The 16132-nt window shown below is 41.7% G+C and overlaps 1 protein-coding gene across 10 annotated transcripts in view; it reads left to right on the forward strand.

Annotated features, from left to right (window-relative positions):
* Window positions 1-16132, forward strand: part of LOC121577077 (CUGBP Elav-like family member 2) — a 59199-nt gene that overhangs the window by 22256 nt on the left and 20811 nt on the right. For all 10 annotated transcript variants that reach the window (XM_041890831.1, XM_041890834.1, XM_041890833.1 and 7 more), the window contains exons 2-3: window positions 3545-3744; window positions 11926-12008. In XM_041890831.1, the coding sequence (XP_041746765.1) occupies window positions 3545-3744; window positions 11926-12008 (283 nt within the window). The remainder of the gene's footprint in view (window positions 1-3544; window positions 3745-11925; window positions 12009-16132) is intronic.

A 16132-nucleotide genomic window follows, 5' to 3' on the forward strand; every position in this document is an offset into this window, starting at 1 on the left:
TCCAGAAAAACGCATGTCAAAAATGTTATAAATTGATTTGCATTTTAATGAGGGAAATAGGTGTTTGACCCCCTCTCAATCAGAAAGATTTCTGGCTCCCAAGTGTCTTTTATACAGGTAACAAGCTGAGATTAGGAGCACACTCTTAAAGGGAGTGCTCCTAATCTCAGCTTGTTACCTGTATAAAAGACACCTGGGAGCAGAAGCAATCAATCAATCAGATTCCAAACTCTCCACCATGGCCAAGACCAAAGAGCTCTCCAAGGATGTCAGGGACAAGATTGTAGACCTACACAAGGCTGGAATGGGCTACAACACCATCGCCAAGCAGCTTGGTGAGAAGGTGACAACAGTTGGTGCGATTATTCGCAAATGGAAGAAACACAAAATAACTGTCAATCTCCCTCGGCCTGGGGCTCCATGCAAGATCTCACCACGTGGAGTTGCAATGATCATGAGAATGGTGAGGAATCAGCCCAGAACTACACGGGAGGATCTTGTCAATGATCTCAAGGTAGCTGGGACCATAGTCACCAAGAAAACAATTGGTAACACACTACGCCGTGAAGGACTGAAATCCTGCAGCGCCCGCAAGGTCCCCCTGCTCAAGAAAGCACGTATACATGCCCGTCTGAAGTTTGCCAATGAACATCTGAATGATTCAAAGGAGAACTGGGTAAAAGTGTTGTGGTCAGATGAGACCAAAATGGAGCAATTTTGGCATCAACTCAACTCGCCGTGTTTGGAGGAGGAGGAATGCTGCCTATGACCCCAAGAACACCATCCCCACTGTCAAAAATGGAGGTGGAAACATTATGCTTTGGGGGTGTTTTTCTGCTAAGGGGACAGGACAACTTCACCGCATCAAAGGGATGATAGATGTGGCCATGTACCGTCAAATCTTGGGTGAGAACCTCCTTCCCTCAGCCAGGGCATTGAAAATGGGTCGTGGATGGGTATTCCAGCATGACAATGACCCAAAACACACGGCCAAGGCAACAAAGGAGTGGCTCAAGAAGAAGCACATTAAGGTCCTGGAGTGGCCTAGCCAGTCTCCAGACCTTAATCCCATAGAAAATCTGTGGAGGGAGCTGAAGGTTTGAGTTGCAAAGAGATCTGCAAAGAGGAGTGGGACAAAATCCCTCCTGAGATGTGTGCAAACCTGGTGGCTAACTACAAGAAACGTCTGACCTCTGTGATTGCCAACAAGGGTTTTGCCACCAAGTACTAAGTAATGTTTTGCAGAGGGGTCAAATACTTATTTCCCTCATTAAAATGCAAATCAATTTATAACATTTTTGACATGCGTTTTTCTGGATTTTTTTGTTGTTATTCTGTCTCTCGCTGTTCAAATAAACCCACCATTAAAATTATAGACTGATCATTTCTTTGTCAGTGGGCAAATGTACAAAATCAGCAGGGGATCAAATACATTTTTCCCTCACTGTGTGTGTGTGTGTGTGTGTGTGTGTGTGTGTGTATGTGTGTGTATGTGTATATATATATATATATATATATATATATATTTATTTATTTATTTATTTATTTATTTATTTATTTATTTATTTATTTATTTATTTATTTATTTATTTATTTATTTATTTATTTATTTATTTATTTATTTATTTATTTATTTATTTATTTATTTATTACCAGTCAAAAGTTTGGACACACCTACTCATTCAAAGGTTTTTCTTTATTTTACAATTTTTTACATTGTAGAATAATAGTGAAGACATCAAAACTATGAAATAACACATGGAATCATGTAGTAACCAAACAAGTGTTAAACAAATCAAAATATATCTTCAAATAGCCCCTTTGCCTTGATGACAGCTTTGCACACGCTTGGCATTCTCTCAACCAGCTTCATGAGGTAGTCACCTGGAATGCGTTTCTATTAACAGGTGTGCCTTGTTAAAAGTTAATTTGTGGAATTTATTTCCTTCTTAATGTGTTTGAGCCAATCAGTTGTGTTGTGACAAGGTAGCGGGGGTATACAGAAGATAGCCCTATTTGGTAAAAGACCAAGTCCATATTATGGCAAGAACAACTCAAATAAGCAAAGAGAAACGACAGTCCATCATTACTTTAAGACATGAAGGTCAGTCAATACAGAACATTTCAAGAACTTTGAAAGTTTCTTCAAGTGCAGTTGCAAAAACCATCAAGCGCTATTATGAAACTGGCTCTCATGAGGACCGCCACAGGAATGGAAGACCCAGAGTTAACTCTGCTGCAGAGGATAAGTTAATTAGAGTTACCAGCCTCAGAAATTGCAGCCCAAATAAATGCTTCACAGAGTTCAAGTAACATACACATCTCAACATGTTTATTGTTCTTATTTCTTTTACAGAGTATTGGATGACTGTTATTCATATTCCATTCACCCAGCTCAATGTAACATTAATAGGTTTAGGCTACTACATAATACTCACATAGCATCCCTCTCTGTTTGAGCCGGGTGTTTCAGTAGGCTACACTAGCTAGCTGCGTTCGCTAGCTGTGAAAGTAAAAAATACAACAAAATATAGCTATCTCTCTCACTCAATTTCTGAAGAAATTAATTTGTTCAGAACTGTTCAACTATTGTCTTTCTCTCTCTCTTTGAGTCAACTACTCACCACATTTTATGCACTGCAGTGCTGGCTTTCATTACTAGATTCATTCTCTCATCCTTTGATTGGGTGGACAACATGTCAGTTCATGCTGCAAGAGCTCTGATAGGTTGGAGGACGTCCTCCGGAAGTTGTCATAATTACTGTGTAAGTCTATGGAAGGGGTGAGAACTATGAGCCTATGAGGTTTTGTAAGGAAGTCATTGTACCCAGAGGAGGACACAAACTAGCTGTCCTCCGGCTACACCATTGTGCTACCCTAGAGAGTGCTGTTGAGGTTACTGTAGATCTTAATAGCAAAACAGTGTGTTTGAATCAATTATTTGGTGACGTGAATATATTTAGTGTAGTTTTATCTAAAAACATTAACTTTTTTAAATGTTTCACTATTTGTATTTTTCTGAAATTCACTGAGGATGGTGGTCCTCCCCTTCCTCCTCTGAGGAGCCTCCACTGATATAAATTGTATACCTCCCAAGCCTAATTGTCCGGTCTTTTTAGTGAGGATGTGCGATTGTCATTGTCGGTCAGCCAGACTGGCTACAGTTTCGTAAAAAGCAACTGTAGTGCCATGGGACAGGTTTTTGTGAAAAACTAGCCTATCGCTAGGAGATGTTAATGCCACGTTGCACATGCTTTGCAGAAAATGTTCTGCCAATAACACGGTGCGACCTGATATTATTTTTTGTACCTGTGTAACATCCAATACGCTGCCGCTCAACAGTAAAGCTTCCTTGCTCACCTGCTCGCACTGAAACGAGTTATTGCATCCTCTGTCTTGCAAACACACGTGACCGCCCTCTTGAAACACCTTAGCCAGCTGCGCCACCAAAAAGCTAGCAGTTTGACGGTAGGCCCTGGTACTAAATTATCCTAAACTAAATATTGTACTAAATCCTTCTTTCCTCTCCACCTCTCCCTCACAGCAACGGCAGCAACAGCAGCAAGATGAATGGTTCCATGGAGAACCTGGATACCCCTGACCATGACTCCATCAAGATGTTCGTTGGCCAGATCCCCCGCTCCTGGACGGAAACGGAGCTCAAGGAGCTGTTCGAGCCCTACGGGGCCGTGCACCAAATCAACATCCTCCGAGACCGCACTGCCACACCCCCCCAGAGCAAAGGTAATTCAATGTTAAATGTCTTTTAATGCAGCCCTTTCTATACCAGCATAACTTTACAATAGCCTAGGCCCTAGAAGCCAAAGAGAAGATGGAAACAGAGGCGTAGGGGCTTTCACACACACACACATGCTCGTGCAAACGCACTTTGTTTTGTGACACCAATAATGAATAGCCAAGAGGTCACTTCAATACAACACACAGCCTGTGGCTCACAACACAGACATGCGCGTACACACACACACACACATACACTGTGCCAACATCACTCAATGTCGGTGTTAACACAACACCTCTGGGCCAGGCGCGGCAAGCTGTTTGTGTGCGTGCGCTATATTCCTGAGTCTATTACTTTGAACATAATAGAACCTTCTGTTGTGTTTTCAGGGTTATACCAAATAACAACCCTTCTTACTCCTGTGCATTATGGAAAACAGTTTTTCTCTTTCCTCGGGTGGTTAAGAGATGGTGTGTAAAGAAGTGAGTGAGTGAGTGAGCAAGGGACAGAGGGGAGAGAGGAAGGAGTGTTATTTGCCTGCAATTTTCCATTAAGACATCCATCGACGCACTCACCTTAGAAAGAGTGCTTGAGTTGAGCGGTTCCGTTTAGGCTCGCAATTAGGCGAGACAGCCAAGTGGAAGCCTGCAGTTCTGAAAGCTTTTGCGACTGTGTGTGTGTGTGCGTGTGCATGCCACTGAAAGTGCGGAGCCCTCCGGAATTAACCACCGGTAAATATGGCCTGTGATGTGAAGTGAAAATAAGTTTTAATGCGGCCAGGCGTATTCCCATTTATTCACTGTCTCAATCCTGATGTGAGGGATTCAATATGGATTTAAAGCCTTAATCCACCAACTGGTGGTTTTGATGTGGATTGTGGATCCCTCTCTTTGATGTTGGGACTTTGTGTCTGGTCTATCTGGCACTGCCAACGCTCAGAGTTGGGAGGGAGGAAGGGATGAATGGAGGGAGGGAGAGAACGCTAGGCCTAATCTCACAGTTGCAGGCTGGAGAGTTGTCATTGGAATTTGCTCAGGTATGTTGTTCCCAACTTTGTACCTCTGAGACTCTGCTGAGCTGTGGTGATATTATACTGCACTGTTCTAAGCAAGAGCCTGCATTGAAATTGAACCCCCCCCACCCCCCCATTGAAATGAGAATTAATCTGCTTATTAGACTGTATAAACTAATGTAGATAGATGGATACCCAGGCATGTGTCAAACACCAAATGAGGTTTCTGTATACTTAGACAAGTGTCTCCTGGGTGCTGTTGAATATAGAGTAGGGTTGGGCGGTATCCAGATTTTCATATCGTCACACTGTCCTTCTCTCATACGGGATATACTGTATTACCGGCTTAGTACACAAGGCGATGCCAAAAAAAAACATTGGGCGTCTATTACCAGAATACTAAAGAAATTAGCACAAGTAATTGCGAATTTCAATGGAAGCTGCTAGCTAAATATACTAACGAGCGCCAACGAAAGTAAATTAATTGTGTAAAGACAGGCAATCCAGCTCATAAAGTTATTTATATATATTTATATATATTAGGTCCAGTCAAAAGTTTGGACACACCTACTCATTCAAGGGTTTTTCTTTTCTTTTTACTATTTTTTACATTGTAGAATAATAGTGAAGACATCAGAACTATGAAATAACACACATGGAATCATGTAGTAACCAAAAAAGTGTTAAACAAATCTAAATATATTTCAGATTCAGCTTTGCACACACTTGGCATTCTCTCAACCAGCTTCATGAGATAGTCACCTGGAATGAATGCCTTCTTCAAAGTTAATTTGTGGAATTTATTTCCTTAATGCGTTTGAGCCAATCAGTTGTGTTGTGACATGGTAAGGGGGGGGGGGGGTATACAGAAGATAGCCCTATTTGGTAAAAGACCAAGTCCATATTATGGCAAGAACCGCTCAAATAAGCAAAGAGAAACGACAGTCCATAATTACTTTAAGACATGAAGGTCAGTCAATACGGAACATTTCAAGAACTTTGAACGTTTCTTCAAGTGCAGTCGCAAAAAACAAAGCGCTATGATGAAACTGGCTCTCATGAGGACCACCACAGGAAAGGAAGACCCAGAGTTACCTCTGCTGCAGAGGATAAGTTCATTAGAGTTACCAGCCTCAGAAATTGCAGCCCAAATAAATGCTTCACAGAGTTCAAGTCACAGACACATCTCAACATCAACTGTTCAGAGGGGACTGTGTGAATTAGGCCTTCATGGTCGAATTGCTGCAAAGAAACCACTACTAAAGGACACCAATAAGAAGAAGAGACCTGCTTGGGCCAAGAAACACGAGCAATGGACATTAGACGGGTGGAAATTTGTCCGTTGGTCTGGAGTCCAAATTTGAGATTTTTGGTTTCAACTGCCGTGGCTTTGTGAGACGCGGTGTGGGTGAACGGATGATCTCTGCATGTGTATTTCCCACCGTAAAGCATGGAGGAGGTGGTGTGGGGGTGCTTTGCTGGTGACACTCCTCCACCTCCAGGCTGTGTAAGGGCTATTTGACCAAGAAGAAGTGATTGAGTGCTGCATCAGATGACCTGGCCTCCACAATCCCCCGACCTCAACCCAATTGGGATGAGTCGGACCGCAGAGTGAAGGAAAAGCAGCCAACAAGTGCTCAGCATATGTGGGAACTCCTTCAAGACAGTTGGAAAAGCATTCCAGGTGAAGCTGGTTGAGAGAATGCCAAGAGTGTGCAAAGCTGTCGTCAAGTCAAAGGGTGGCTATTTGAAGAATCTCAAATATAAAATATATTTTGATTTGTTTAACACTTTTTTGGTTACCACATGATTCCATATGTGTTATTTCATAGTTTTGATGTCTTCACTATTATTCTACAATGAAGAAAATAGTACAAATAAAGAAAAACCCTTGAATGAGTAGGTGTGTCCAAACTTTTGACTGGTACTGTATATATATGTAGGAGCTACCGAATGTCATTTCTGGTGAGTTTGGACATTTTACAAGCGAATGTGAACGAGAGACATTGTGCAAATGAACAAAGTTTTGATGCATGCTTCTTTTGAAGGAAGAACAGTACTGGCTCTGGAGCAGCATGTGTAGGCTATACGCTGTGTCTGGGTGGAGTCTGGAGTTGCTAGGGCAACGGGCCTGCCTGCTCTGCTCAAAGAAGAGAGGAGAAGACAGGCCGAGAATGGAGAGGAGGAAAAATGCAAGGAAATCAAGATGGTGGCAGCTGTACAGATAACTCCTCCAAAGGGCTGTGGCTTCTCAAACACGGCAGAAAACTCACACTATATGATGCCCAGTCTCCTTATTAATTCATCCACTTACTTAGATAACTAGCAAGTTAAACTTAGGAGTTAAGTTAATGCAGAATTCAGATTATTTCACGCAGGACAAATATAACACATAACAAATATCTTGTTTTGTAAATGCAGATGTAAAATGTTAATTATTGTAATTTCTGCTCGGCATCAGACTAATTTCGTGCTTCAGTTGCACTTGACTCGGATGAGAATTCACAAATGGGCAATCTTATCAGCAGACAGCCCTCTGACTGATGTGTATTTACTTTTCTCGGTGTAGCCAGCCTACTTTTCTCCGGTAAAATGTGAGATTGACTTTAAGCAAAATAAGGAAATGTAGCTGGCTACATTCTTTCTATGATAAACATTAGAAATATTATGGCCATGCTTCGTTTTTTTGCGAAAAAAGACCTTGCTTTTTCATTGTAAGCTGATTTACTTGTGTGGCTGCCAGCCAAATAGCGTTGCACTTCTGTTGTCATCTGATGACGATGAAGCTATTTTCTGCTGAATGTGTTGCATTAATGTATTTTCTGTGAAGGAAAACTATAGTTGCACGCCCCTGATCACTCTATTGAAGCAAAAAAACACTTTCAATATAAAACGTGACCCCTGTCAATACACAGCTGGACTCCCCTGCTCCCACTTTCTCCTGTTGTACTATTTACAAACAAACATGTGACTCGCTCAACTGTTCTGGGGAACTATGGTAAGCTTCATAATGTAAAATAATGTGACAGATGAAATGAAAGACGCGATCTGCTTTATCTCCTAAAGTATTGCACAAGTTGATTGCAGTTATTTACTTAAAAAGTAACTACAAATATAAAAATGTATTGAAAAACAAAGAAATAGTTTCAATGCTATTGACGGTATTGAAAAACCATCCCGTGGCTATTTCCAAATACCCCGGTATACAGTATACTGCTCAAGCCTAATATAGAGCACATTGTATGAGAGGATAATACCCTCCTCCTCAACTCCCTTTCCCCCTCCTCTTTGTGTCATCCATCTTGCTTTTGTTTGAATCATCCCGATTCTGTTGGAATCAATCCAATTAAATCCCACTTCAATTTGGGTCTGTTTGTTTGTTTTAGCCCCTATCTATTTTGAGAATGGTCTGATTCTGTAGCGTTGTGTTTTTTAGGTCATGATGACGCCAGGGTCTCTGACTGCAGGGTATAAAGACATGATAACCATCATGCTTAGCTCTTAGCCCTATGGTTTATTTAGCCTCTTAGCAGCAGGGAGGGGAAGCACAGCGAGAGAGTGGAGGGAAAAGACAGTGACAGAGAGCAAGAGAGAGAGAGAGAAAGCTGCATGGTTTATTTAGCCTCAGCAGATCGCTAGGGGGTAGCACTAAACAACCGAGAGGGAGAGGAAAGCGACACAGAGAGGAAAAGGAAACTCTGCAGTGGTGGCTTATGCGATCTCAGTGACTCAACCATTATAACAAAGTAAATGGGGGCCCCATGCCATTTCATTTTTAGTTTTTATGGCAATTGTTAGTTCTCAAAGATCTTATTTAAAAAATATATAGCTCCATTATCTTTTCAACATACTTTTATCTGGTTTATTCGTTTAAGTTTACACTGAAAACATTTTACCATCCCGTCACACACAGTGAGGGGAAAAAAGTATTTGATCCCCTGCTGATTTTGTACGTTTGCCCACTGACAAAGAAATGATCATTCTATAATTTTAATGGTAGGTTTATTTGAACAGTGAGAGACAGAATAACAACAAAAAAATCCAGAAAAAAACGCATGTCAAAAATGTTATAAATTGATTTGCATTTTAATGAGGGAAATAAGTATTTGAAATAAGTATCAGAAAGATTTCTGGCTCCCAGGTGTCTTTTATACAGGTAATGAGCTGAGATTAGGAGCACACTCTTAAAGGGAGTGCTCCTAATCTCAGCTTGTTACCTGTATAAAAGACACCTGTCCACAGAAGCAATCAGTCAATCAGATTCCAAACTCTCCACCATGGCCAAGACCAAAGAGCTCTCCAAGGATGTCAGGGACAAGATTGTAGACCTACACAAGGCTGGAATGGGCTACAAGACCATCGCCAAGCAGCTTGGTGAGAAGGTGACAACAGTTGGTGCGATTATTCGCAAATGGAAGAAACACAAAAGAACTGTCAATCTCCCTCGGCCTGGGGCTCCATGCAAGATCTCACCTCGTGGAGTTGCAATGATCATGAGAATGGTGAGGAATCAGCCCAGAACTACACGGGAGGATCTTGTCAATGATCTCAAGGCAGCTGGGACCATAGTCACCAAGAAAACAATTGGTAACACACTACGCCGTGAAGGACTGAAATCATGCAGCGCCCATTTTTGACATGCGTTTTTCTGGATCTTTTTTGTTGTTATTCTGTCTCTCACTGTTCAAATAAACCTACCATTAAAATTATAGACTGATCATGTCTCAAACATACAAAATCAGCAGGGGATCAAATACTTTTTTCCCTCACTGTATATATATACCAGTCAAAAGTTTGGACACACCTACTCATTCCAGGGTTTTTCTTTATTTTTACTATTTTCTACATTGTAGAATAATAGTGAAGACGTCAAAACGATGAAATAACACATATGGAATCATGTAGTAACCAAAAAAAGTGTTAAACAAATCATAATATATTTTATATTTGAGATTCTTCAAAGTAGCCACCACCCTTTGCCTTGATGACAGCTTTCATCCCAAACCATCTCAATTGGGTTGATGTCGGGTGATTGTGGAGGCCAGGTCATCTGATGCAGCACTCAATCACTCTCCTTCTTGGTAAAATAGCCCTTACACAGCCTGGAGGTGTGTTTTGGGTCATTGTCCTGTTGAAAAACAAATGATAGTACCACTAAGCGCAAACCAGATGGAACGGCTTATCGCTGCAGAATGCTGTGGTAGCCATGCTGGTTAAGTGTGCCTTGAATTCTAAATAAATTACAGACAGTGTCACCAGCAAAGCAACCCCACACAATCACACCACCTCCTCCATGCTTCACAGTGGGAACCACACATGCGGAGATCATCCGTTCACCTACTCTGCGTCTCACAAAGACACGGCGGTTGGAACCAAAAATCTCAAATTTGAACTCATCAGACCAAAGGACAGATTTCCACCCATCTAATGTCCATTGCTCGTGTTTCTTGGACCAAGCAAGTATCTTCTTCTTATTGGTGTCCTTTAATAGTGGTTTCTTTGCAGCAATTCGACCATGAAGGCCTAATTCACGCAGTCTCCTCTGAACAGTTGATGTTGAGATGTGTCTGTTACTTGAACTCTGTGAAGCATTTATTTGGGCTCCAATCTGAGGTGCTGTTATTCTAATGAACTTATCCTTTGCAGCAGAGGTAACTGTGGCGGTCCTCATGAGAGCCAGTGTCATCATAGCGCTTGATGGTTTTTGCGACTGCACCTGAACAAACTTGAAAAGTTCTTGACATTTTCCGTATTGACTGACCTTCATGTCTTAAAGTAATGATGGACTGTCGTTTCTCTTTGCATATTTGAGCTGTTCTTGCCATAATATGGACTTGGACTTTTATCAAATAGGGCTCTCTTCTGTATACCCCCCCACCTTGTCACAACACAACTGATTGGCTCAAACACATTAAGAAGTAAAGAAATTCCACAAATTAAGTTTTAAGAAGGCACATCTGATAATTGAAATGCATTCCAGGTGACTACCTCATGAAGCTGGTTGAGAGAATGCCAAGAGTGTGCAAAGCTGTCATCAAGGCAAAGGGTGGCTACTTTGAAGAATCTCAAATATAAAATATATTTTGATTTGTTTAACACTTTTTTGGTTACTACATGATTCCATACGTGTTATTTCATAGTTTTGATGTCTTCACTATTATTCTACAATGTAGAAAATAGTAAAAAAATTAAGAAAAACCCTTGAATGAGTAGGTGTCAACTTTTGACTGGTACTGTATATATAATTTATTTTATCTTCATATGCCACCGCTGCTAAATTAATATAGGGGAAACACTGCAGCAGCCTCTTAGAGATGAGAACGGAGCAGCTCAATGCATGTTAGCATATCGCAGCTCCCAATCAAGGCCTGGGAGAGCGAGAGGGAGCTCCACTCCACAGTAACAGCATAATTCGAGCACAATCGCACGGCCTGAGAGGGTGCTCCACAGTGAGCAGCAGCAATACAACACTATGTAGGTCAGAGACGCTGCAGTACTCTACTTCCCTGTGTGTGTGTGTGTGTGTGCGCTCTGCCAGCCCAGAGAAACTGACAGGCTGGAACGCCACTTGCGGTCTGCTGGGACTGAAGGATGAGAGTGGATATATCTTTTTTCTCCTATTCCTCCCCCATCGCCCTCCCTTGTTCTATTGCTTGCTTGCTCCTTGCTCTCTCTTCTCTCGCGCTCTCTCTCCCCCCGCCCATTCTTGTTGAGTGTGGATGTATTGCCTATTTGTATGTGTGTATGCACACTTATGTAACGGAGAGCCATTCAATAGTTTGTCGGTACGGTACAGTGGCTGCCTGCCTCTGAGTAGCTTCACTGTAGCCTCTCTCTGCCACACTTCAGTGATCCTGACAGGCAGATAGCCCCTTGGTCTCCTGCTCTCTGCTCTCTGTGCTCTGTTGAGTACTGTACAGTCACGTGTGTCAACTATGACCCTGATCCGTCACTCCATCTCCTTATCTTGCCCATAGCCTACTTTCACTGCAAGTGCTGTTTGTGTGCGCTATAGGCACCTAGCATGCTGTGCAGTATGTCTACTGTATGTACAACAGTTAATTATGATTCCATTCCTTGTCTTAAAACAGCACTGGTGTTTAGCGTTACATTACTCTTATTGTTCTGTCATTTAAATTTAAAAAAAATATCTTCCCCCCTTCTCTCTCTGCAGGATGCTGTTTTGTAACGTTTTATACCAGAAAAGCCGCCCTGGAGGCCCAGAATGCATTGCACAATATAAAGACCTTAACAGGGGTGAGTAAGCAGGAAGCGTGTGTGTGTGTGTGTGTGTGTGTGCCGCCTTTAGCACCTCATTGCTCCCCTGTGTTGCTGCACTTGGATGGATGGATGGATGGATGGATGTAGACTAATGAGCTCACTGAGCCACATCCCACACACACCGTATAGCCCCTGCCATGCCATTCCTATCCACAAGAACTGACCTGAACCTAGCTCCCTCTTCTGAAGTGATAATCACACAGCTGTGTGCACACCAAGACCCACACACGGAGAGTCATGTAAAGGGTGCTTTACTTAAGGGGAGCCTAGCTAGCTAGCGACCCCCCCCACACACACACACAGCTACCCAGTCATAAAGTGGAACAAATTATTAATCATGCTTGTCCTCATGAATCATAGATGCAAAACTAAATTTCATTTTTTTTTAAGGAATACAAAAATGAAAGTGTATGAAGAATATTGCTCCTAACAATGGAATCTGCTGAGAGCGATGGAGGGAGTGAGAGAGGGACAGGAGGAGAGAAGGAAAGAGAAAAACAGGGGGACAGCTGTACAGAGAAACAGAAAGAGTCTTCATTCTAACCTGATTTATCTGATCAAGATTAAAGCTCAGTCAACTGGAACAAGTGCAATTGCTTGTTAAAGCTTGATAAATCTGCCTCCCCTATCCCCTGCGTTACTCTATCTGCTTCCAATCAATTAAATCAATACTAAACTACCTCAGTCTTCAATTAAATCAATACTAAACTACCTCAGTCTTCAATTAAATCAATACTAAACTACCTCAGTCTTCAATTAAATCAATACTAAACTACCTCAGTCTTCAATTAAATCAATACTAAACTACCTCAGTCTTCAATTAAATCAATACTAAACTACCTCAGTCTTCAATTAAATCAATACTAAACTACCTCAGTCTTCAATTAAATCAATAACTCCACTCTATTGGAAACTGTGAAAATGTCATCAATCAGGAGAATGACTAAGTGTTAAAGAATTTGTACCAGTGTGATATGCAAAGGGAGACTGTACTAATTATACCATTCAGGGTTGGGGGCCGTTCCATTTCAGTTCAGGAAGTCAACAGAAAATCTAGAGTCCTGAACTGACTGAATTGAAATGGAATTGACCCCAACCCTGAAATGTACAGTAGCGTGATGATCGAAGTGAGATTAGATTAGATAACACATACTGTACAAACCTACAGTATAAATATCACTGTATCATTAATCAGTTAAAGCATTTTCAAATAAAGTGCATGTCTTTTGACAGCTGCCAGTCATGCTGCTTCTGGCATTGACTGAAGTCTGATGCCGCGTTGGTGGAAAAGCTTGTGTCCCTTTCGGATGCCAAACCTGGGTTCAAATACTATTCGAAATCATTTCAAATACTTGATCTCTGCTTGGTTGAGCTTGCCTATTGCAATGGAACCAATAGAAGAGTCACACAAGTGCACATCCCGGATCCCACCTATCTGGTACTCCAGGCAGGCTAAAACAAACACAATAAGTATTTTAATGATTTTTTAAATAGTATTTGAACCCAGGTAGGTCTGTTGCACGGACTCCCTCCTTCTGTGCCTTCCTCTCCTTGGCAAGTGACCCCAGTCCCCATACAGAGAGGGCCATCTGTCCATTTCTTTTAGTTCCCTTCTCTCTGAAAAACAACACATTTCATAAGTGCATAACTGTCTCTCCTGTTTTTGTTTTTATAGTGAGCACTCAAGCGAGTGAGTAAGATTTCCCATGTTATCATGTCATCATAACACATGGTAAATCAACTTGAAGCCAAGCCACTTCCATGATATCTTTATTTCCTCTGTCTATTTCTCTTGGTCCCCTTCTCTCGAAAATAACACCATTTCATACAGCCAGCCTCCCCGGTTTGTATAGAAATGGCTTGAGTGAGTAAGATATCTAGTCTTTACACATGACAAATAAATTGAACTTGAAACCATGCCCTCTGCTGATATCCTTATTCCCCTTGCTTAAAATCTAGCCACTTCACTCCATATTTTTCCTATTTTCTTTCTGGCTTCTCTGTGCCAATATGGCAGGTGTAGATATCTAATCCAAAAGATTAGCTCTTCAGATCCACTTCTTCTTCAGCGTATTAAGGGATCTAGTGGAAGAGCCAGGGGAAATAAGTTGCAGGTGGAAATATGTCATTTAGAGATGGATTGGATTTTCTGCCAACCTCTTGTTGTAGCTCAAGCTTTAGCTCAGATATGGCCCCTCACATGTTAGCAATGCTGGACTGAATGGCTAGCATTCCATTCCCAAGTGAAGAACTATCACTTTAAAGGCCAGTGAACATTGGTTGTACACCAAATGGCATCCTATTCCCTAAGCCTCTGGTAAAAGGTAGTGGGCTATATAGGCTAGTGTTGTATGGTATACCGGCACCACAGTAATACCATGGTACCAAAACGTCATGGTACTTATGATACCAACATTTTTAGAATACCATAGTACCGTTTCATATTATACTACAAACTTTTTCGGCCCTACCGATCTAAAGCACCCGCTGGCGCCTGTTATAACATGTTTATAAAGTAAGTTACTTAAGTAAATCTTTTAAGCAACAGCAGCTAGTTTCTTGTATGCTATGCACCGGTCCAATGTTCACTTCACTTTCATGCTTTCTGTAGTCAGCCAGCTGCATCCCCAACCAGCCCTCACTCGCATGCTTCTCTCCGTCTGCTCTTCCTGCAAATCTATTCCTCCATCAGTTTTTTAAAATGTAATTTAGCTGTGATGGCGATTGGGGATGGAGACCCTGATCAGTCTCCTGTTGTTACATTTGATACATTGGAGCAGCACACAGAGGGAGTAAAGTTGATACATTGTATATAATTTCATCCCTAATAAACCAAGAGCACAGGCCAGTCTGAGTATAGGCTTTGCAAGTTCGCTGTCATGCAGCAGTGCCAGAGACGAAAACCAGCTTTGCGACAGGCTTGCTTGCATCCTTACAGCAAAGAAATCGGCTTGTCTCTAACTCAAACGGTTAAAAGAATATGACTCCTATAACCGGACCGACCTTTTTTCTTCCTGCGCGATTTCGCGCGCATTTGATATAATTTCACAAACCATGTTGCGGGCTGTTTTAAACTAATCCCGGCCCGCTAATTATTGGTTTGATAACAAACAACGTTGTTCAGTCATGTTACCTAGCTAGCTAACCACCTGGTAACTTGACAGTAGGTTTAGGCAAATTAGATTGGCCCAGGAAAAAAGGAAAAGGGTGTGCTACTCATGAGATGTGCTTCAAAGGTAGGATTCGTATAGGCATAACTATATCAAAAATCGATTTAATTCTGGTGCTCCTTACGTTTTGTTTGGTGCCTAACGTTTTTAAAGTTGGGAGCAGTGTGTGCATGTTTGTGGGAGAGAGAGTGGTGGTGTGTGTTTTATGAGGGAGACCGAGAGTGTGTATCTGTGTGTTAACTGAAGAGTAGAAGGTTTCATGCAGTGTTTTCCCTTAACTGCCACAATGACATGCAGATCATTTTGCATGTATATTCCTTTCTCCCATTACACCAGTCAAATCACAGGTGGGCCTTTGCAAATATGAGCAAATTAGCCATTCTATGCAGTATTCTATTATACAGTGTGAAATGAAATTCAATATGTGTTGTATTGAGAAGAAGTGTGAATATTAGTGCCAGATTTTTTGTGTACCATACACGCATAATGTTTAGAAAACGGGAACACGCATCCTGGGGACGGGGCGAACAGCACGCTAGGCCACTGAATTCTTCCCTTCATGGTATCGTGATACTACTCGGTATCGTGATACTACTCGGTATCGTGATACTTGGCCTGGTATTGTATCGTGACGACACTTGTATAGGTGCCATTTGGGATGCATCCATTGAGAAGCAGGCCAGAAGAGAGCAACGCTTTTAGATGCATTTTATTTTATTAGGATCCCCATTACCCGACGCCAATGGCGACAGCTAGTCTTACTGGTGTCCAACACATAACGTAAAAGACATTACAGACAAAATACTTTACAATTTACATACATTTAAAAACATTAACATGTAGTGTGTGTGCATCTATCAGTTACACATACATCTCAGTACATACACACAATTAGATCACATGGGGGAGAGGCGTTGTGCCGTGAGGTGT

Source organism: Coregonus clupeaformis, chromosome 11 (assembly GCF_020615455.1).
Source record: "Coregonus clupeaformis isolate EN_2021a chromosome 11, ASM2061545v1, whole genome shotgun sequence".
Taxonomy (NCBI): domain Eukaryota; kingdom Metazoa; phylum Chordata; class Actinopteri; order Salmoniformes; family Salmonidae; genus Coregonus; species Coregonus clupeaformis.